At 42.7% G+C, this 23642-nt stretch overlaps 1 protein-coding gene across 4 annotated transcripts in view; it reads right to left on the reverse strand.

Moving 5' to 3' along the window:
* The window catches only part of adamts3 (ADAM metallopeptidase with thrombospondin type 1 motif, 3), a 382283-nt gene that overhangs the window by 85688 nt on the left and 272953 nt on the right, over positions 1-23642 (reverse strand). For all 4 annotated transcript variants that reach the window (XM_063069111.1, XM_063069113.1, XM_063069112.1 and 1 more), the window contains exons 9-10: positions 17316-17459; positions 6219-6351 (exon numbers count right to left, since the gene is read on the reverse strand). In XM_063069111.1, coding sequence (XP_062925181.1) covers positions 6219-6351; positions 17316-17459 — 277 coding nt within the window. The remainder of the gene's footprint in view (positions 1-6218; positions 6352-17315; positions 17460-23642) is intronic.

Consider the following 23642-nt stretch of genomic DNA (forward strand, 5'->3'; position numbering starts at 1 on the left):
TCCTTCATCCTCTACCTGGGCGCACGTATCCATGGACTGTCACAGGTCTTCCAAGGGGAAGACAGTCATCATGGTAATTGTAGAACATCTTTCGAAAGCCTACAAATTCATTGCATTGGACAAACTGCCATCAGCAGTCGAAATGGCAGAGATTGTCCTGCAGTGTCTTCAGGAATCACAAAATTCAAATGGATATTGTGTCGAATCGGGGTCCACAATTTGCATCATGTTTTTGGAGGGTGTTTTATATGCTGATTGGGGCTACAGCGAGTCTCTCCTCTGTTTCATCAACAGTCCAAAGGCCAGGCAGAGCTGGTAAACCAGGACATAGAAAGAACCCTGAGATGGCAGGCCTCGGAAAAACCAGACAAGTGTTGCAACCATTTGACGTGGGCAGAGGTTGCCCACAATACTTTACAGCGCTCTATGGTCGGGATGTCCCTGTTCAAGTGCCAATTACCACTCCTCCCTGAGCAGGAGTTCAAGGTTGGGGTTCCTGCAACTGAAGATCTCATCTGATGCTGCAAAGAGAGATAGACGAGGGCAAGGGAGATTTTGTTGGCTTCTACCCTGAAAACTGAAATGAATGCTAACAGCAAGAGAAGACAGGAGCCAGTCTTGCAGCTGGGCTACAGATCTGGTTGTCGACTCAGGATTTGCCTCTCTGGGTGGGGTCTATGAAGTTAGTGCCCAAGTTCATTGGACCGTTCATTGTTCTCGAGAAGGTAAACCCAGTGTCTTACACCTTGCAGCTCCCCAAGACCCTCTTAAACATCAGTCCTTTAGCACCACCAGCAACCTCAGTCACATTGCCACCCAGGTTTGTTGATGGGGAACAGGTCTTCACCTTAAAAAGAATTCTTCATTCAGGAACTGTTCGGGGTGTTTGGCAGTTCCTCATGGAATGGGAAGGACTCGGACTTGAGGAACGGTGCTGCGTTCCTGAAAGGATACGTTGGATGTGGCTCTCATCCCTGACCACCGTCACTGTCTTACAGAGCAACCAGAGCTGTCAGGAGTTGCCTGTAGGAGAGGGGGTCCTATTATGATATGCACACAACCGTGCCAGCTTCCAGGGTTTAAATGCTCCGACTGTCCGCAATATTGATGGCTGGCACACCCCCTTTAGAGATTCAGCTCGCCCTGATAATTGGCAACCATGTTTTGGTGCCATGATTTAAAGAGCACTTGAACTGAGGTGTCAGCTCAACTTTGGATCCTGGTGTAGCATCTAGGTTAGAACCCTGTCCTCATCTCAGTCTCGTATTGTGTCTCGATTCTAGTCTCAGTACTCCAGCACTTGGGTCCTAACCATCTGGTCACAATCCTAACCTACCTCTAACAATTTTCAGTAACCAGTCTGTCTTTGGACTGTGGGTGGAAATGGGAGCAACCTGGGAAAACCCACAGGCAGGACAGAACGGTGCCGGAATTGAACTCTGAACTTCGGAACACCTGAACTGTAACAGCAATGCGTTAACCGTTATGCTACTGTCATTAGCTGTCAGCCCCCGTCAACTCCTGGTCTAAAACCACGTCCACACTACTCAAGGAAGAGGTGCTTACTGTCAGCAGCACCAGTGGAAGATGGGTGGAGATCACAGCAGCACAGAAGGGAATGCATACTGACCTGCCAGTTTAGAGCTGGACACCTCAGACAGGCAGGGAGGAGGGAAGTCCTCAGTTTGGTGTGATACTGATTGCCCTTCACATTCAGCAGTAACAACCAATGGAAGATCAACAGCACAAGTGAACCCCAAGGATCAAAATGAAGTGATCGAGATGTACAGTTAATATCCGCACTGGTCAGAATCAGTGAAGTCATCTGATATTGCTTTACAGGCCTCACACGTTGCAGTACACCACCATTACCAAGCAACTGAAAATTCATTTGAGTCAAAACTCGTTGAAGAATAGGTGAGCCATAATTGTTAAACGGTGGAGCAGGTTTACGGGGACATGATACTTACTGCCTAACTATTGATGTCTATCCCTCTGCTCTCACTTAACATTCCAACATGCACTAAACAGATTGCACAAACAATGTCAGTCTTTTAGCTATGATGGGTACTTCACTGCACAATGCTCCCAAAGACCCTTCATCTTAGTCCTTTACTATTTAATATTGCTCTTGAACCCTTAGCAACTGCTATCCGTGGCTCACCCAACATTTTTGGTATTATCCGTGGAAATGAAATACATAAATTATCACTATACGCAGATGATTTGTTACTATATATCTCTAATCCGAAGAAGTAAATTCCTGTTATTCTAGCTTTGTTGGCTCAATTTAGTAATTTTTCTGGTTACAAATTAAACTTTAATAAGAGTGAATTATTTCCCTTAAATAAGCAGGTTCCTAATTACGGATGTTTACCATTTAAATTGGTTACTGACTCTTTTATATATTTAGGGATTACAATTACAAAAAAGTATGAAGATTTATTTAAAGCTAACTTTTTACCTCTAATTGATCAGATTAAACTTTTGTTTACTAAATGGTCACCAATATCTTTGTCTTTGACCGGTCGGATTAATGCTATTAAGATGATTATTTTGCCTAAATTTCTATATGTATTTCAATCGGTTCCAATTTTTATCCCAAAATCTTTTTTTGATAATGTTGACTCAAAAATTTCTTCATATATATGGCAGAACAAAAATCCTAGGCTAGGTAAAAATCTAAAAATGAGGGGCGGGGTTAGCCCTTCCAAATTTTAGATTGTATTATTCGGCAATTAATATTCGATACTTCAAATTTTGGTTACGAGACTTGGATGCAATTTCAAGTCCACATTGGGTAAATCTTGAATGTAATTCATTACAAGGGTTTTATTTGGGTTCGGTTTTAGGGAGTTCGCTTCCTTTCACCTTTTCCAAATTGTGTAAACAAATGAGTAACCCAATAGTTAAGCATACTTTACGTATATGGTTTCAATTTCGAAAATTTTTTGGGTTGAATCAATTTATTTTAGCAAGTCCTATTATATCTAATTTCTTTTTTCAACCTTCCACTGTGGATCAAGCTTACTCTGATTGGAAAATCAAAGGTATAGTATGATTTCGTGATTTATTTTTGGATAATTGTTTTATGTCCTTTGATCAATTATCTAATAAATATAATTTACCCAGATCTCACTTTTTTTAGATATCTACAGATTAGAAACTTTCTAATTACTATTTCTCCTAATTTTCTACATTCATATCCAATGGATATTTTGGAAAAAAATTTAGATTTAAACCTTTCTCAGAAAGGTGTTGTAGCAATTATTTATAATATAATTATGAATTTATATCCTGATGTATGTAATAAAATTAAAACTGATTGGGAAAGAGAACTTAAGATTATTATACTGATTGAAAAATGGGAAAAAATTCTTCGATTAGTTAACTCAGCCTCTGTATGTGCTAAACATGTGTTGATACAGTTTAAAGTAGTGCTCAGGGCTCATATGTCCAAAGATAAACTATCTCGTTATTGCTCTTATATAAATCCAATATGTGATAAATGTCATTAACTCACATGTTTTGGTCATGTCCTTTGTTGAAAAAATATTGGGAAGACATTTTTGATATTATTTCAACGGTTTTGAATATAGACTTCCAACCTCACCCAATTACTGCTATTTTTGGGCTACCAATGATAGAATTAAATCATTTAACCTCTTCAGCTCGTCGGATGATTGCATTTCTTACTTTAATGATTAGAAGATCCATTTTGCTGAATTGGAAAGAGATTAACCCCCCTACTATATTTCACTGGTTCTCACAAACTCTGTTGTTTTAATTTGGAAAAAATTAGAAGTGTTGTTTATGACCCTTCCATTAAATTCGAAAAGACTTGGAGGCCATTTATTCAGCATTTTCATATGATGTAATTTGACCATTTCCAAACTTATTTTACTTCTCTGTAATGTTGGTTGAGAGGAACAGAGTTGCGACACTCAGGGTTTTCTTTTCTCCCATTTTTTATGATGTTAAAACAGCCCAGGTCTTTCTTAAAAACGCAAACAACAGTCCTGACGAAGGGTTTCGGCCCGAAACGTCGACTGTACCTCTTCCTAGAGATGCTGCCTGGCCTGCTGCGTTCACCAGCAACTTTTATGTGTGTTGCCAGGTTTTTTTTTCAGTTTAGTTGATTAATTCTGTTTAGATTAGTTTTTTTGGGGGGAGAGGGTTATTTTTTTTTCCTTTTTCATGATTTTTGTCTAGTTATTTCTCTTTGCTCTGTATTATTCACTGATATCCTTTATGATTGGGAGTTTTGTCAATCAATTTTTTAGTTCTATAACTACTCATGTTAATTATAACAATGTACTCCCAATAACTTTGTATTACTACTATGTCATGTTTATATTTTGTGAAACTAATAAAAAGATGGAAAAAGAAAGAAAGAATTCACCATGGACGTCTGCCACATCGCAGGGGAGAACGACATCGTCGCCGACACACTGTCTCCACTCAGTAGGCATATCGTCCTCAGGAATAGAGTATGCAGCACTGGTAGAAGCACAACAGTCGGACACCATGATCCCGGCTTACCGCACCATCGTTTCGAGGCTCCAGTTGGAGGACGTCTCCATCGGCCCGGCAGTGGATCGACTCCTGTGCGACGTGTCTACTGGCAAACCCCGACCCGTGGTACCAGCAGCATGGAGGCGCCGGGTGTTCCACACGCTGCACGACCTGGCCCACCCGTCCATCTGGGTGTCCATCAAGCTGGTAGCGGACAGATTCGTCTGGCACTGTTTGTGCAAACAGGTCGGACACTGGGCCAGGACCTGCGTACACTGCCAGACCGCCAACGTCCAGCGGCAGGTGAAGGCTCCCCTCCAGCAGTTCCAGCGACACACAGGAGGTTCCAACACATCCACGTGGACATCGTCGGCCCCCTGCCAGTCTCCATGGGGCGCCAGGTATATCTTTACCATGGTAGACAGGTTCACCAGATGGTCGGAAGCCGTACCGCTCGCAGACACGTCCACTGAGTCCTGCGCCAGGACGCTCATTGCAAACCGGATCGCCTGGTTCAGCCTCCCAACGGACATCACCTCCGACAGAGGGGCACAGTTCACGTCTGGTTTGTGGGCAGCACTGGCACAGCTCCTGGGCACCCAGCTGCATCACACCACAGCATACCATCCCCAGTCCAACGGTTTGGTAGAGCGATTCCATCGGCATCTCAAGTCGTCTGATGGGGCGTCTCAGGGGCCCCAACTGGACAGATGAGCTTCCCTGGGTCCTACTGGGCATCTGCACAGCCCCCAAGGAGGACCTGGACACCTCCTCGGCGGAATTGGTTACGGCGCCCCCCTGGCGGCCCCAGGCGAGTTCGTCCCAGAGGCCCGAGGTTCGGAAGAAACTCCAGCAGCGGTGCTAACGAGGCTGCGGGACAAGGTAGGGACCCTGGCACCGGTCCTGACCTCCAGGCATGGTCCCACGCCATCCTTCACCCCTAAAGACCTCCGAGACTGTGAGTATGCTTTTATTCGCAGGGGCGTGCACAGGTCACCTCTACAGCGGCCGTACGAGGGACCCTTCAAGGTGATCTGGCACAATGGAACCACGTGTGTCGTGGGGGTGGGTGGCCGGGAAGAGACTTTTACAGTGGACCACCTCAAACCGGCGCACTGGGACATTGAGCAACCAGTGAGGGTACCCATACCGCGCTGGCAAGGCCAGCCACCCAGACTGGGGGCTCCACTCCCCCGATGGGCGTTTCTGTGGATGGGGGGTGGTGTGGCAGCCCGCACACACGGGACTCGAACCGCCATCGGGAGCTCAGCTCTCTCTGCCTCCGTGTGTTTCTTTAGTAGCACGTTTGCGCGTGACTACAGAGGCATGATTGAGACCATGGGTGGATGTGATGCAAAGTTTACTGAGAAAAGACACCTTAATCTCACTTTCTCCTCCTCTTCAGTTTTGTAAACTGCAGACAATTTGTTTAGCGAATTAAAAATAAATAGGTATCTACTGCTCGTAAAATACAGGAGAACTGATTGCTATATTACCCAGTCATAACCATGATCACGTTTGAAAAGTAAGATTTTGACGGAATAGCACATCAGTAAAACCTCTCCTTTTATGATTTAATTTGGCACCACATGAAGCAACTGTTCACAACAGCTTCCATCTCTTCGAAGTTGATTCTTTGTTCAGCACCCTGTTAATTTTTAATATTTAACTTCCTGCTTTTGAAGTCATTGAGTAAGACGTACCGCCGTGCACATTTTGTAGCCGACTCCAAAGTCGAATCGACACTGTTCATCCATTGAGTAGTTTATCCCTGGCAATTCTGGAATTTTGGGCCAATCATGTTCAAATGGGTCATCCAGAAGGCAGTCATAGGAGCTGTGGGAAGTAAAGAAAACTGAATGAATAATCCCTTCACTAGAAACTTTGCCCCAACTGTTAAACAGTCTGGTTTATTCCAATAAATGTTCTGAGGACCTTTCAAAAGTTGGATGTTTCCATGGTCTGGCTTCTTCTACTTCTGTCCACCTGAGATAGCCACTCCCATTAGGACACACACACCATCAGTGCTGTGTCCTGCTGGATAACTGAATTATATCAATGGGGATAAATCATAGAACCATAGAACATTACAGCACAGAAACAGGCCTTTTGGCCCTTCTTGTCTGTGCCGAACCATTTTTCTGCCTAGTCCCACTGACCTGCACACGGACCATATCCCTCCATACACCTCCCATCCATGTATCTGTCCAATTTATTCTTAAATGTTAAAAAGAACCCGCATTTACCACCTCATCTGGCAGCTCATTCCACACTCCCACCACTCTCTGTGTGAAGAAGCCCCCCCTAATGTTCCCTTTAAACTTTTCCCCCCTCACCCTTAACCCATGTCCTCTTTTTTTTTCTCCCCTTGCCTCAGTGGAAAAAGCCTGCTTGCATTCACTCTATCTATACCCATCATAATTTTATATACCTCTATCAAATCTCCCCTCATTCTTCTACGCAGGGAATAAAGTCCTAACCTATTCAACCTTTCTCTGTAACTGAGTTTCTCAAGTCCCAGCAACATCCTTGTAAACCTTCTCTGCACTCTTTCAACCTTATTTATATCCTTCCTGTAATTTGGTGACCAAAACTGAACACAATACTCCAGATGCGGCCTCTTCAATGCCTTATACAACCTCGTCATAACATTCCAGCTCTTAAACTCAGTACTTTGATTAATAAAGGCCAATGTACCAAAAGCTCTCTTTACAACCCTATCTACCTGTGACCCCACTTTTAGGGACTTTTGTATCTGTATTCCCAGATCCTTCTGTTCTACTGCACTCCTCAATGCCTTACCATTAACCCTGTATGTTCTACCTTGGTTTGTCCTTCCAACGTGCAATACCTCACACTTATTTGTATTAAACTCCATCTGCCACTTTTCAGCCCATTTTTCCAGCTGGTCCAAGTCCCTCTGCAGGCTCTGAAAACCTACCTCACTGTCTACTACACCTCCAATCTTTGTATCATCAGCAAATTTGCTGATCCAATTTACCACATTATCATCCAGATCATTGATATAGATGACAAATAACAATGGACCCAGCACTGATCCCTGTGGCACACCACTAGTCACAGGCCTCCACTCAGAGAGGCAATCCTCCACTACCACTCTCTGAAAGATGTCAACAAAATAGAGAGAATACAGAGAAGATTTACTGGTATGTTGCCTGGGTTTCATCACCTAAGTTACAGAGAAAGATTGAATAAGTTGGGTCTTTATTCTTTGGAGCGTAGAAGGTTGAGGGGGGACTTGATAGAGGTATTTAAAATTATGAGGGGGATTGATAGAGTTGACATGGATAGGCTTTTTCCATTGAGAGAGGGGGAGATTCAAACAAGACGACATGAGTTGAGAGTTAAAGGGCACAAGTTTAGGGGTAACATGAGGGGAAACTTCTTTACTCAGAGAGTGGTAGCTGTGTGGAACGAGCTTCCAGCAGAAGTAGTTGAGGCAGGTTCGATGTTGTCGTTTAAAGTTAAATTGGTAGATATATGGACAGGAAAGGAATGGAGGGTTACGGGCTGAGTGCAGGTCAGTGGGACTAGGTGAGAGTAAGAGTTCAGCATGGACTAGAAGGGCCGAGATGGCCTGATTCTGTGCTGTAATTGTTATATGGTTATATGGCTTCTTCCATTGAGCCACTGTCTAATCCAATTTACTACCTCTCCATGTAAACCTAGCAACTGAATCTTCCTAACATGCGGACCTTGTCAAAGGCCTTACTGAAGTCCGTGTAGACAATATCCACTGACTTCCCTTCATCCACTTTCCTGGTAACCTCCTCGAAAAACTCCAACAGATTGGTTAAACATGACCTACCATGCACAAAGCCATGTTGACTGTCCCTAATAAGTCCCTGTCTATCCAAATGTTTGTAGATTCTGTCTCTTAGTACTCCCTCCAATAACTTACCCACTACTGACGTCAAATTTACCAGCCTATAATTTCCCAGATTACTTTCAGAGCCTTTTTAAAACAACGCAACAACACGAGCTATCCTCCAATCCTCCGGCACCCCACCCGTAGATACCAACATGTTTGCCAGGACCCCTGCAATTTAAACACTAGTCTCCTTCAAGGTCCGAGGGAATACCCTGTCAGGTCTTGGGGATTTATCTACTCAGATTTGCCTCAAGATAGCAAGCACCTCCTGCTCTTCAATCTGTACAGTTTCCATGACCTCACTACTTGTTTGCCTTATTTCCATAGACTCTATGCCAGTTTCCTTAGTAAATACAGACGCAAAAAAAAACATTTAAGATCTCCCCCATTTCTTTTGGTTCCATACATAGCCGACCACTCTGATCTTCAAGAGGACCAATTTTATCCCTTATTATCCTTTTGCTCTTAATATACCTGTAGAAGCTCTTTGGATTATCCTTCACCTTGACTGCCAAAGCAACCTCATGTCTTCTTTTAGCCTTCCTGATTTCTTTCTTAAGTATCTTTTTGAACTTTTTATACTCCTCAAGCAGCTTATTTGCTCACTGTTTCCTATACATGTCATACATCTCTCTCTTCTTCTTTATCAGAGCTCTAATATCCCTTGAGAACCAAGGTTCCTTATTCTTATTCACTTTGCCTTTAATCCCGACAGGAACATATAAACTCGGCACTATCAAAATTTCTCCTTTGAAGGCCTCCCACTTACCAATCACATCCTTGCCAGAGAACAACCTGTCCCAATCCACACTTTTTAGATCCTTTCTCATTTCTTCAAATTTGGCCTTTTTCCAGTTTAGAACCTCAACCTGAGGACCAGATCTATCTTTATCCATGATCAAGTTGAAACTAATGGTGTTATGATCACTCAAACCTAAGTGTTCCCCTACATACACTTCCGTCACCTGTCCTAACTCGTTTCCCAATAGGAGATCTAATATTGCATCCTCTCTAGCTGGTACCTCTATATATTGATTTAGAAAACTTTCCTGATCAAAGATCTCCCTTTTTTTGTCTATCTCGCGGTACTAGGCAAGGATGCCCTCTTAGTCCTTTATTATTTAATATTGCCCTTGAACCTTTAGCAATTGCTACCCGAGACTCGCCCAACATTTTTGGTATTACCCACGGAAATGAAATACATAAATTATCATTATATGCAGATGATTTGTTATTATATATCTCTAATCCGGAGAAATCAATTCCTGTTATTTTATCTTGGTTGGCTCAATTTAGTAATTTTTCTGGTTATAAATTGAACCTTAATAAGAGTGAATTATTTCCCCTAAATAAGCAGGTTCCTATTTATGGATGTGTACCATTTAAATTGGTTACTGACTCTTTTATATATTTAGGGGTTAAAATCACAAAAAAACATAAAGATTTAGTTAAAGCTAATTTTTTACCTTTAATTGATCAGATTAAACTTTTGTTTACTAAATGGTCACCAATGTCTTTGTCACTGATCGGTCGGATCGATGCTAACAAGATGATTATTTTGCCTAAATTTTTATATGTAATTCAATCGGTACCAATTTCTATTCCAAAATCTTTTTTTGATAATGTTGATTCAAAAATTTCCTCATATATATGGCAGAACAAAAACCCTAGGCTAGGTAAAAGGCATTTACAGAAATCTAAAAAAAGAGGGGGGATAGCGCTCCCAAGTTTTAGATTTTACTATTGGGCAATTAACATTTGATACTTAAAATTTTGGTTACAGGACTTGGATGAAATTTCAAGCCCACATTGGGTAAATCTTGAATGTAATTCTTTACAAGGGTTTTCACTGGGTTCTATTTTAGGGCCTTCGCTTCCTTTTATTCTTTCTAAATTGTATAAACAAATGAATAATCCAATAGTTAAACATACTTTACGTATATGGTTTCAATTTCAAAAATGTTTTGGGTTGAACCAAACAACAGGAATTCTGCAGATGCTGGAAATTCAAGCAACACACATCAAAGTTGCTGGTGAACGCAGCAGGCCAAGCAGCATCTATAGGAAGAGGTGCAGTCGACGTTTCAGGCCGAGACCCTTCGTCAGGACTAACTGAAGGAAGAGTGAGTAAGGGATTTGAAAGCTGGAGGGGGAGGGGGAGATTGCATCTCCCCCTCCCCCTTTCAAATCCCTTACTCACTCTTCCTTCAGTTAGTCCTGACGTCTCGGCCTGAAACGTCGACTGCACCTCTTCCTATAGATGCTGCTTGGCCTGCTGCGTTCACCAGCAACTTTGATGTGTGTTGCTTGGGTTGAACCAATTTATTTTAGCAAGTTCTATTATATCTAATTTCTTTTTTCAACCTTCCACTATGGATCAAGCTTATTTAGATTGGAAAATCAAAGGTATAGTACGACTTCGTGATTTACTTTTGGATAATTGTTTTATGTCCTTTGAACAACTATCCAATAAATATAATTTACCTAAATCTCACTTTTTTAGATATTTACAGGTTAGAAACTTTAATTACTGTTTCTCCTAATTTTCCACATTTATATCCAATTGATATTTTCGAAAAAATTTGATATTTAAATCTTTTTCAGAAAGGTGTTGTAGCAATTATTTATAATACAAATATGAATTTATGTCCTGATGTATCTAATAAAATTAAAACTGATTTTGAAAGAGAACTTTTGATTACTGTACCATTTGAAAAATAGGAAAATAATTCTTCAATTAGTTAACTCATCCTCTGTGTGTGCTAAACATGTGTTGATACAGTTTACAGTAGTGCACAGGCCTCATATGTCCAAAGATAAACTATCTCGTTATTGCTCTTATATAAATCCAATATGTGATAGATGTCATTGCGAGATAGCTTCTTTAACCCACATGTTTTGGTCATGTCCTTTGTTGAAAAAATATTGGAAAGATATTTTGATATTATTTCAACGGTTTTGAATACAGACTTACAACCTCACCCAATTACTGCTATTTTTGGGCTACCAATGATAGAATCAAATCATTTAACCTCTTCAGCTCGTCGGATGATTGCATTCCTTACTTTAATGGCTAGAAGATCCATTTTGCTGAATTGGAAAGAGATTAACCCCCCTACTATATTTCACTGGTTCTCACAAACTCTGTTGTGTTTAAATTTGGAAAAAATTAGAAGTGTTGTTTATGACCCTTCCATTAAATTCTCTGTAATATAGGTTGAGAGGAACAGAGTCGTCGACACTAATGTTTCCTTTTTCCTCTTTTTTATATGATGTTACAAAACAGCCCATGTCTTTTTTTTTCTAGTTTAGTTGATTAATTCCGTTTAGATGAGATTTTTGGGGGGGTTATTATTTTTTTTCCCTTTTTCATGATTTTATTTTAGATATTTTTCTTTGTTTTATGTTATTCATTTGTATCCTATATGATTGGGAGTTTTATCATTTAAATGTTATCTGGTTTTATAATCACTTATGCTAATTGTAACAATGTATTTCCAATAACTTTGTACTACTACCATGTTACGTTTATTTTTTTGAAACTAATAAAAAGATTGAAAAAGAAAGAAAACTTTCCTGAACATATTTTACAAACTCCAACCCATCTAGACCTTTAACAGTATGGGAGTCCCAATCAATAAGTGGAAAATTAAAATCTCCTACTATCACAACTTTATGTTTCCTGCAGTTGTCTGCTATCTGTCTGCAGATTTGCTCCTCCAATTCTCATTGACTATTGGGTGGTCTATAATACAACCCCATTAATGTGGTCATACCTTTCCTGTCTCTCAGCTCCACCCATATCGCCTCGGTAGACAAGCCCTCTAATCTATCCTGCCTGAGCACTGCTGTAACATTTTCCCTGACCAGCAATGCCACCCCCCCCCCCCACCACCCTTCATTCTTCTGCCTCTATCACGTCTGAAACATCAGAACCCTGGAACATTAAGCTACCAATCCTGCCCCTCCTGTAGCCAAGTTTCACTAATGGCTATAATGTCAAAATTCCATGTGTCAATCCACGCCCTCAGCTCATCAGTCTTCCCCACGATACCGCTCACACTGAAATGGACACACTTCAGAAGATTATCACCACCACACACAACCCTTTTATTTCTGACTTTGCATGAACTTTTAACATCATTTATTTTCACCCCTGCTCCACTATCTGCTCTGGCACTCTGGTTCCCATCCCCATCCAAATCTAGTTTAAACCCTCCCCATAGCACTAACGAACCTCCCTGCAAGGATATTGGTCCCCTTGTAGTTCGGGTGTAACCCGTCTCTCTTGTACAGGTCCTACCTGCCCCAGAAGAGGTCCCAATGATCCTGAAATCTGAAACCCTGCCCCCTACACCAGTTCCTCAGTCACGTGTTCATCCTCCAGAGCATCCTATTCTTATCCTCACTGGCACGTGGCTGTGTGGCGCATGGCCAAGTGGTTAGGGTGTTGGGCTCACGATCTGAAGGTCGTGGGTTCGAGTCTTGGCCAAGGCAGTGTGTTGTGTCTTTGAGCAAGGCACTTAACCACACACTGCTCCAGTCCACCCACCTGAAAATGGGTACTGGCAAATGCTGGGGGTTAACCTTGCGATAGACTGGCGTCCTATCCGGGGAGTCTCGTACTCTCAGTCGCTTCACATCACAGAAACCGGCATAAGCACCAGCTTATGGGCCACATGGCTCGGGACAGAAATTAACTTTAAAACTGGCACAGGTATCTGTGTTTTATGTTATTGTTGAGATTTATGTTAATGTTATTTATGTATTTATGTTAATCCTGAGATTACTATCCTTGAGGTCCTGCTTTTTAACTTCCTACCAAGCTCTGAATACTCACCCTTCAGGACCTCCTCAGTCTCCGATGACACAAAGCTGGGAGGCAGTGTGAAATGTGAGGAGGATGATATGAGAATGCAGGGTGACTTGGACAGGCTGGGTGAGTGGGCAGATGCATGGTAGATGCAGTTTAATGTGGATAAATGTGAGGTTATCCACTTTGGTGGTAAGAACAGGAAGGCAGATTACTATCTGAATGGAGTCAAGTTAGGAAAAGGGGAAGTATAACAAGATCTAGGTGTTCTTGTACATCAGTCACTGAAAGTAAGCATGCAGGTACAGCAGGCAGTGAAGAAAGCTAATGGCATGTTGGCCTTCATAACAAGGGGAATTGAGTATAAGAGCAAAGAGGTCCTTCTGCAGCTGTACAGCTGTGTGCAGTTTCGGTCTCCAAATTTGAGGAAGGACATTTTTGCTATTGAGGGAGTGCAGCGTAGGTTCACAAGGTTAATTCCTGGGATGGCGGGACTGTCATATGTCGAAAGATTGGAGCGACTGGGCTTGTATACTCTGGAATTTAGAAGGCTGAGAGGGGATCTTATTTAAACATATAAGATTATTAAGGGATTGGACATGCTGGAGGCAGGAAACATGTTCCCGCTGATGGGTGAGTCCAGAACCAGAGGCCACAGTTTAAGAATTAGGGGTAGGCCATTTAGAACGGAGTTGAGGAAAAACTTTTTCACCCAGAGAGTGGTGGATATATGGAATGCTCTGCCCCAGCAGGTTCTGGAGGCCAAGTCTCTGGATGCTTTCAAGAAAGAGATGGATAGAGCTCTTAAAGATAGCGGAATCAAAGGTTATGGGGATAAGGCAGGAACTGGATACTGATTGTGGATGATCAGCCATGATCACAGTGAATGATGGTGCTGGCTCGAAGGGCCGAATGGTACCTCCTGCACCTGTTGTCTATTGTCTTTCTACCTACGTCATTGGTACCGATGTGTACCACGACATCTGGCTGATCACTTTCCCACTTCAGAATGCTGTGCACGTGATCAGAGACATCCCTGACCCTGGTACCCGGGAGATAACAAACCATCTGGGATTCTCTGTCACAACCACAGAACCTCCTGTCTGTACCTCTAACTATCGAGTCCCCTATCACTACCTCTTCTTCCACCCTCCCTTCTGCACTGCAGACCCAGACTCGGTGCCAGAGATCCGGCTGCCACAGCTTGTCCCAGGTAAGTCATCCCCCCAACAGTATCCAATGTGGTATACTTGTTGTTGAGGGGAGTGGCCACAGGGGAACCCTGCTCTGCCTGCCCTTTCCCCTTCCCTCACCTGACAGTGACCCAATTTCCTGTCCTCTGCTCCTTTGGCATAACTATCTCCCTGTAGCTACTACCTATAATCTCCTCATTCTCCTGAATGATCTGCAGGTCATCCAGCTCCTGCTCCAATTCCCTAACGCGGTTTGTTAGGAGCTGCAGCTGGATGCACTTCTTGCAGGTGTCGTTGTCAGGGATACCGGAGGGCTCCCTGACTTCCCACATCCTGCAAGAGGAGCATTCCAACATCCTGCCTGGCATTATCTCTACTCTGAACAAACAAAACAAAGCAAAACAAAAATTAAATCCTTTAATTTGCCAGCAGCAGGAACTCTTGGTTTCTTCCATTGAAGCAAAGACAGCAGACACAGGACTTTCTTACACAACTAAAATCAGTTTTATATCATATCATTTTAATATTGAAATTACCAGTCACTGATCAGTCCAGCACAAACATTATGAAAAAAATAAATGGTAGGATAACAAAGAACAAAATCCATCACAGAACAATGCAAGATGAGATGAGTTGACTATTCAGACTTTCAAGCCTACTCCAGTTGTCATTTTCTCATTTTCCATTACAAATTGAAAATACTCAAAATGAAATATTTACAGGACTCTGAGGTAGAGGTGATCAAAGACATTCAACTTAGTAAGAAGTCGTAACTTTCTGAGTCCTAAATAGCTGAGCACTTACTCTAATACTACTTCTAGTTTTAGGTATATGGACACACAGAACACCCTACCAAACTCTTCAAGTTTATTTTTCGATGAGAATATCTCTCATTCTCCTAAATGCTATGAGATAATCAACTATCCTACTCAACATCTTCTCACTGTACAATCTGCTTACCATAGAAATCAATCTTGGACTCAATTCAAATATATCCTTACTTAAGCAAGGGCTATACAGCACACACAGTATTCCATGAATGGTCAAACCAATTCCCTATAATTACAATAAAAGTTCTTTTCTCTTGTACTTTAATTATGTTTCCTTTGCAATAGCAATTATATAATACAATGATGCTTTGGTTTTTAATTTATTACAATGATCAATGTCTAACACAGTGTCCATAACAGGCCCAGACCAAGACAACAAAAACCTTATGGTGGAAATTTTTAAGAATCTAAAGAGATCCAAATATGCTACATACACATTTCATGCCTCTGGTAACATACATGTACAATATGGTAATAAAGGACCTGATTTCATCTTGCCATTTTAAATACATACCCATTATTCTAACAACAGGAATTCAGCAGATGCTGGAAATTCAAGCAACACACATCAAAGTTGCTGGTGAACGCAGCAGGCCAGGCAGCATCTCTAGGAAGAGGTACAGTCGACGTTTCAGGCCGAGACCCTTCGTCAGGACTAACAGTTAGACAAAGGGTCTTGGCCTGAAACGTCCACTGTACTTCTTCCTAGAGATGCTGCCTGGCCTGCTACGTTCACCAGCAACCTTGATGTGTGTCCCATTATTCTAAATTCTCTTTTATGCTCACAACATTTCTCTATGCATGACAAGCATTGTCATCAATTTCATGAACTTTCATTTTTGCAACAATCAAGTACAAGTGCCAACCACTGATTGTCATCGAGTCATACAGCATTGAAAAGATCTCTTTGGATTACCACATCCATGCTGCACATCAGATACCCATCGAAACCTATCCTATTTATTTTCACTTGAATCACAGTGTCCAACACCTTGACAAATTCAAATGCTTGTCCATATCCTACTTAGATATTGTAAGAGTCACTGCTCTCGTCACCAACTCAAAAGATGTGAGCCAGCAAGTTTGTCACCTCCTCTAAAAATTCCACAAAATTTATTTTACATTAATTTGTTCAAATTCCATACTTGTTCATCGTCCTCTATCAAGAATGACTTCTCACAACCTCTCCCGAAAAGTTTATATAAAGGCTCAAGCTAAAATCTTTGCTTTTCTTCAACTGCCCTTTTGAATGATGCTTTGTTGAAGAGATTGGCACACGCGAACAATCTTAAGTCAAAAGGCATTATCTGCTTATTGCTATGATTCAGCACCACCTTTCTATGCTCGGTCTTCATCCACCTTCCCCATTAAAGATGATATTGCTTTTACATAACCTGCTTCCTTTGGAAATATCTTTATCTGAAAACAGACAGCACAAGAATTTTCCAAATATGCCTGAACATTCTGTGACAAATTGAACATTTCAAGAAATGAAACAAACATCCCTAATTCAATCTATCAGTTTATAAATTATCTTTCTATCTATACTTAGCCTTTTCCACTCCAGCAAATACATAATTGGGCAAAGGTCATGTCCAGTTGTCCATAACTAGTAACACCAAGTAGCAACAATTATCTATTTACTGACATAGCATAGCCACAGGCCCTTCCAGCCTATTGATCCGTCACCACCCGATTACACATCACCATTAACCTACTGACCTGTACGTCTTTGAGTGTGGGAGGAAACTAAAGCACCTGGACAAGTGGTCATGGGGAGAATGTACAAACTCCTCTTAGACAACAGCAGAATCGAACCTGGGTCACTGGCTCCATAATTACGCTATTCTAAAAGCTACACTACCGTACCACTTACAGAGGATACGGCTTGGCATAATTTAATTTGCATTTTCTCCAGGCCGAATGAAGTTACTTGAATAATAGTTTTTTCCAGAATTAACAAAGCATCCATCACTGTACTAATCACCATAGCCCCTTTCTATCCTACATAGCATCAATATAGAAGATTTAAGAAAATGTAGACCATTTTTCCAGCCAGTTGAGATACTTACTGAAGATATCGCTTCAGCTCTTGCCCACTACACCGAGACCAATGAAATCGATGAAATGCAGCTTGGACCAAGGGTGCCATTACACTCCCCATACTGGTTTCATCACCACACCGATTGCCCTGACCATCGTGCTCCATTCCCAAGCTAGGAGAGTTCCAGAAAAAAGGTTGTAAGATTGGGAATACTTGGCATTATTTGAAGAAAGTGCAGTAACATCACTTAATCATTAGTTAGAGCTTAAGTTTTGCAGTGCCCATATTCCCGAATATTTTCTGATTTAGTTATACTAGGTTATTCCCCTCCCATGTTCAGAGAGTGGCATTTTTAAATTTGTCCTGGTTAGGGAGGATGTAGGTGACTAGTAACACTGCTGGAGAGCAGTGAATCATACCCTGTTTGAAGCAATAACGCAAAAAAAATAGACTCATTCCTGATTTGTTGAACAGTCCTTTGTGCAAGTTGCACCACATATTAAGAATAAATACACTTTTAACATTAGAAGTTTTGAAAAACTCTTCAGATGTGATCAAGTGCAATACAAAATGTACAGCATAGAACTTGGAAGTGTACCACACAGGAATAGGCCTATTGGCCCATCATGACCCTGCCAATGATACGACACTCCAAACTAATCTCATCTACCAGCACATGCTCCTAATCTATTTATTCCCTGCCTGTTCACATATCGGTCTAAGTGCCTCTTAAATGTCGCTGTCGTCTCTGCTTCTACTACCTCCCCAGCATTTCACATTCTTTGTGAAAAATACTCACCTCACACATCTCCTTTAAAGCTCCCCACCTGTCACCTTGAACCCATGTCCCCAGGTATTTGACATTACTGCCCTGGGAAGAAAGTTGACTACGTACCCGATCTATGCCTCTCATAATTTTATATATTTCCATCACGTTGCCCCTTCGCCCCAGACTCGCCACAAGAAAACAACACAGCTTTGTCCAACACCTCTTATTACGACAGTCCAACCCAGTAAATATTCTCAGCGAATTTTTTCAAAGTTCAAAGTAAATTAATTATCAAAATACATATGTCACTATACACAACCCGAGATTCATTTTCTTGCAGACAGTCGCAGTAAATACAAAGAAACATTATAGAATCAATGCAAGACTGCACCCAATAGGATGGAAAAACAACCAATGTGCAAACGACAACAAACTGCAAATACAAAAAGAAAGAGTAAAACAATAAGCAATAAATATCGGGAACATGAGGTGAAGAGTCATTGAAAGCAAGTCCACAGGTTATGGGCACAGTTCCGTGATGGAGCGAATGAAGTTGTCTCTACTGGTTCATAGGCCTGATGGTCCAAAGCCTCCACGTTCTTTCTATAGTGAAGCAAGGAGACTGCATACGATACTCTAAATGTGGCCTGACTAAAGTTTAGTCCTGTTGCAACAAGGGGCTCCTTACATTTTAATGCTTAGTGTCCTGATAAAGGCAGCAGTGCTGTAGGCCTTCTTTACCAACCGACCCTTCTGCTGCCGCAGTCAGGAAGCTATAGACTTGCACGCCAAACCCCTTTGTCTACCATGATTGTAAGGGCCTTCTCAATAATGCAAACTCCCATTTTGCATTGCACTCCCCAAAATATCTCACCTTACAAAATCCAATTGTAAAGGGAGATACTTTGGGTTAAAATCTGGCATTTCTCCAGCCAAATCTTGAATGGGTCTACATCTTGTTGTACCCTTTGACAACCTTCCTCAGTATCTACAACTCCGACAATTAATTTTCATGCTACAGTCAGAGGTATCAGTATTATAGTTGAGTAAAGGAAACTACAGAGGCACGAGGGCACTCTGAACACGCTGCTCTCTATTCCCTCCGCAGTAATCGTAACCTCACCAAACACGTAGACAAGGGAGGTGCTGTAGTACCTTGCCGAGGCCCAGTGACAACTGTCAGACACCTCCTCTTACTTACCCATCGAACGGAACCCCACTAAGGAACACCAGGCCACCATCTCCCACATCATCACCAAGCTTATTGACTCTGGGAACCTCCCATCCACCACCACCAACCTCATGGGAATCTCCCATCCACCACCACCAACTTCATGGGAACCTCCCATCCACCACCACCAACCTCATGGGAATCTTCCATCCACCACCACCAACCTCATGGGAATCTCTCATCCACCACCACCAACCTCATGGGAATTTCCCATCCACCACCACCAACCTCATGGGAACCTCCCATCCACCACCACCAACCTCACAGATCCCACACCCCAAATCACCCATTTCTATCTCCTACCTACAAACCTGCTTGTTCAGGTAGACCATTTGATTCAGTTTGTTCCTGCCACACTGAACTCATATCTGCATACCTCGACTCTGTTTTATCCCACCAATTCAGTCCCTTCCTACCTACATCTGTGACACCTCGCACGCTCTTGACCTTCACAAGGGTTTCAAGTTCCCTGGCCTCCATCATCTTATTTTCACTATGGATGTCCAGTCCCTATACACCTCCATCCCCAAAGAGGAAGGCCTCAAAGCTCTCAGTTTCTTTCCAGACACCAGACCCAACCAATTCCCCTCCACCACCACACTCCTCCACCTAGCTGAACTTGTCCTCACTCTAAGTACTTTCTCCTCTGGCTCCTCCCACTTCCTTTGAACAAAAGGGGTAGCCATGGGCACTCACATGGGTCCCAGCTATGCCCTCCTATTTGTCAGCTAAGTGGAACAGTCTATGTTGCTAGCCCACACTGGTGACCATCCCACACTTTATCAACACTACATCAACGACTGCATAGGTGCTGCTTCCTGCGCCCATGCTGAACTCATCAACTTCATCAACTTTGCCTCCAACTTCCACCCTGCCCTCAAGTTCACCTGGTCCATTTCCAACGCCTCCCTTACCTTTCTCAATCTCACTGTCTCTATCTCTGGAGAAAGATTATCTACTGATGTCTATTATAAACCCATGCACTCTCACAGTTACCTGGACTACACCTCTTCCAATTTCTCTGTCTCTGCTTCCACCATCAATGCTGCCCTCAAATGCATCCCTTCCATTTCATGCAAGCCTGCTTTTACCCCATCCTCCCGCTTCTCCACCAGGATAGGGTTCCTCTTGTCCTCACCTACCACCCCACCAGCCTCCGCATCCAGCACATAATTCTCCGCAACTCCACAACCTCCGCCATTTCCAACGGGATCCCACCACTAAGCACATCTTCCCCCCACCCCCTCCACCTTTTCTGCTTTCCACAGGGTTCCCTATACAACTCCCTTGTTCATTCATTCCTCCCCACTGATCTCCCTCCTGGCACTTGTCCTTGCAAGCAGAACAAGTGCTACACCTGCCCCTACACCACCTCCCTCATTATCATTCAAGGTCCTAAACAGTCCTTCCAGGTAAGGTGACACTTCACCTGTGAGTCTGTTGGGGTCATTCACTGTGTCTGGTGCTCCCAGTGTGGCCTCCCGTACATCGGTGAGAAACAATGTAGATTGGGAGACTACTTCGCTGAGCATCTACGCTCTGTCCGCTAAAACAAACTGGACCTCCTGGTGGCCACACATTTTAATTCCATTTCCCACTTCGATATATCCATCCATGGCCTCCTCCATTGTTGTGATGAGGCCACACTTAGGTTCGAGGAACACCAAATTATATTCCACTTGGATAGCCTCCGATGTGATGGCGTGAACATCGATTTCTCAAACTTCCAGTAATGTCCCCCAATACCCCACCAACCTTCTTCATTTCCCATCTCCTTTTCCTGTTCTCACCTCATCTGCTTGTCCACCCATACCTCCCTCTGGCGCTCCTTCCACTTTTTCTTTCTTCCATGGCCTTGTCTTTTTCACCAGTCAATCACCTTCCGAGCTCTTTTCTTCATTCCTCCCCCTCCAGGTTTCACCCACCACCTGGTGGTTCTCTTTCCCCTCTCCCCACATTTTAATTCTACTCCACAGCTTTTTTTTCTTCAGTCCTGCTGAAGGGTTTCGGCCTGAAATGTTGACAGTACTTTTTTTCATAGATACTGCCTGGCCTGCTGAGTTCCTCCAGCACTTTGTGTGTGTTGCATGAGAGAGAAGCTGGCCAAAGTTGAATGGAATGGGACACTAGCAGGGATGATGGTAGAGAAGCAATGGCTGGAGTTTCTGGGAGCAATTTAGAAGGCAAAGGATAGATACATCACAAAGAAGTAGTATTCATATGGTAAAATGTTATAACTATGGCTGACAAGGGAAGTCAATGCCAACACAAAAACAAAAGAGAAAGCATATAATAGAGCTAAAAATCAGTGGGAAGTTAGAGGATCGGGAAGCTTTTAAAAACAAACAGAAGGCAACTAAAAAAGCCACAAGAGGGGAAACAGATGAAATATGAAGGTAAGCTAGCCAACAATATCAAAGAGGATACCAAATGTTTGTTTTTTCAGATATAAAAAGAGTAAAAGAGAGGTGAGAATAAACATTGGAGCACTAGAAAATGACATTGGAGGGGTTGTAATGGGGCGGGGAACAACGAAATAGTAGACGAACTGGATAAGTATTTTGCAGCAGATTCTGAAACGGATCTGGGGGACTGGAAAATTGCAAATATCACTCCACTCTTTGAGAAAAGAGGGAAGCTGAAGAAAGGAAGTTATAGGCCAGTTAGTCTGACTTCAGTGGTTGGGAAGATGTTGGAGTCAAATGACAAGGGTGAGGTTTCGGGGTACTTGGAGGCACAGGATAAAATAGGGCCAAGGCAGCATGGTTTCCTTACGATAATATCTTGTCTGACAGATCTGTTGGAGTTCTTTGAGCTAATAACAAGGATTGACAAAAGAGAGTCAATGGATGTCCTATATTGGATTTTCAGAAGGCCTTTGACAAGGTGCCACACACGAGTCTACTTAACAAGTTAAGAGCACATGGTATTACAGGAAAGATTCTAGTGTGGATAGAGTATTGGTTGATGGGCAGGGGCAAAGTGTGGGAATAAAGGGATGCTTTTCTGATTGGCACTCAGTGACTAGTGGCGTTCTGCGGAGGTCTGTGTTGGGACCACTTTTCTTTACATTATATGCCAATGATTTGGATGATGGAATTGATGGCTTTGTGGCCAGGTTTTTGGATGATACAAAGATAGGTGCTGGGGTAGGTGGAGTTGAGGAAGTAGTGAGGCTGCAGAAGGATTTGCACAGATTACGAGAATGGGCAAAGAAGTGGCAAATGAAATACAGTGTTGCACTTTAGTAGAAGGAATAAAAAAGGAGACTATTTTCTAAATGGGGAGAAAATTCAAAAATCCAAGGTGAAAAGGTACTTGGGAGTCCTAGTGCAGGATTCCCCAATGGTTAATTTTCAGGTTGAGTCTGTGGTGAGGAAAACAAATGCAATGTTACCATTCATTTTGAGAAGACTAGAATATTGAGAAGCTGGGATGTAATCCTGAGGCTTTACGAGGCACTGGTGAGACCTCACTTGCAGTATTGTGAGCATTTTGGGCTCCTGATTTAAGAAAGGATATGCTGACATTGGAGAGGATTCAGAGAACTTATATGAGAATGATTCCAGGAATGAAAGGCTTATTGTATCAGGTGAGACTGATGGCTCTGCGCCTTTAATCATTGGAATTTAGAAGAACAAGGGAGGATCTCATTGAAACCTATTGAATGTTGGAAGGCCGAGATAGAGTGGATGTGGAAAGAATGTTTCCTTTGGTGGGTGAGTGTAGGACCAGAGGACACAGCCACAGAGTAGAGGTATGTCCATTTAGAACAGAGCGGAGGAGGAATTTTTTAAACCAGAGGGTAGTGAATCTGTGGAAGTCATTGCCACAGACAGCTGAGGAGACCAAGTCATTGGGTACATTTAATGCTGAGATTGATAGGCTCTTGATTAATCAGAGTGTGAAAGGCTACTGGAAGAAGGTTGAGAGGGAAATGGATCAGCCATGATGATGGAGGAGAGGAGAAGATGGTGGTACGATGCAGCGTGCGTGGCCGCTCCGGAATGATATTGTATTTGTTAAGTAGGGGCCGTGCACAATCATGATTTGATGGAGACAGACGTGAGAAGCACGGAGGAACATCTGGAGAAACTTCTGAAATGCCTGCTTCATTGCCGCTGCTACTGTGTCATCGAGAATCTCCGGAGGGGAAGGCCCCAAATTCTCAGCTTTGCCTATTGCCAGTTGCTGGGGCCAGGGACGAAGCACTCGGCAGAGATGGTGCTCGGTGCTCGGTGTCGGAGGGCTGGTCGGAGGCTCGAAGTTTTCGGAAGGACTCAAGAGTCGGACTGTGGTCGGGTGCTTCCAGGGTGCTGCATCGGCAAGTTTGCAGCGCTGGAAGCTCATGGCAG

This window comes from Mobula hypostoma, chromosome 16, assembly GCF_963921235.1.
Source record: "Mobula hypostoma chromosome 16, sMobHyp1.1, whole genome shotgun sequence".
Taxonomy (NCBI): Eukaryota; Metazoa; Chordata; class Chondrichthyes; order Myliobatiformes; family Myliobatidae; genus Mobula; species Mobula hypostoma.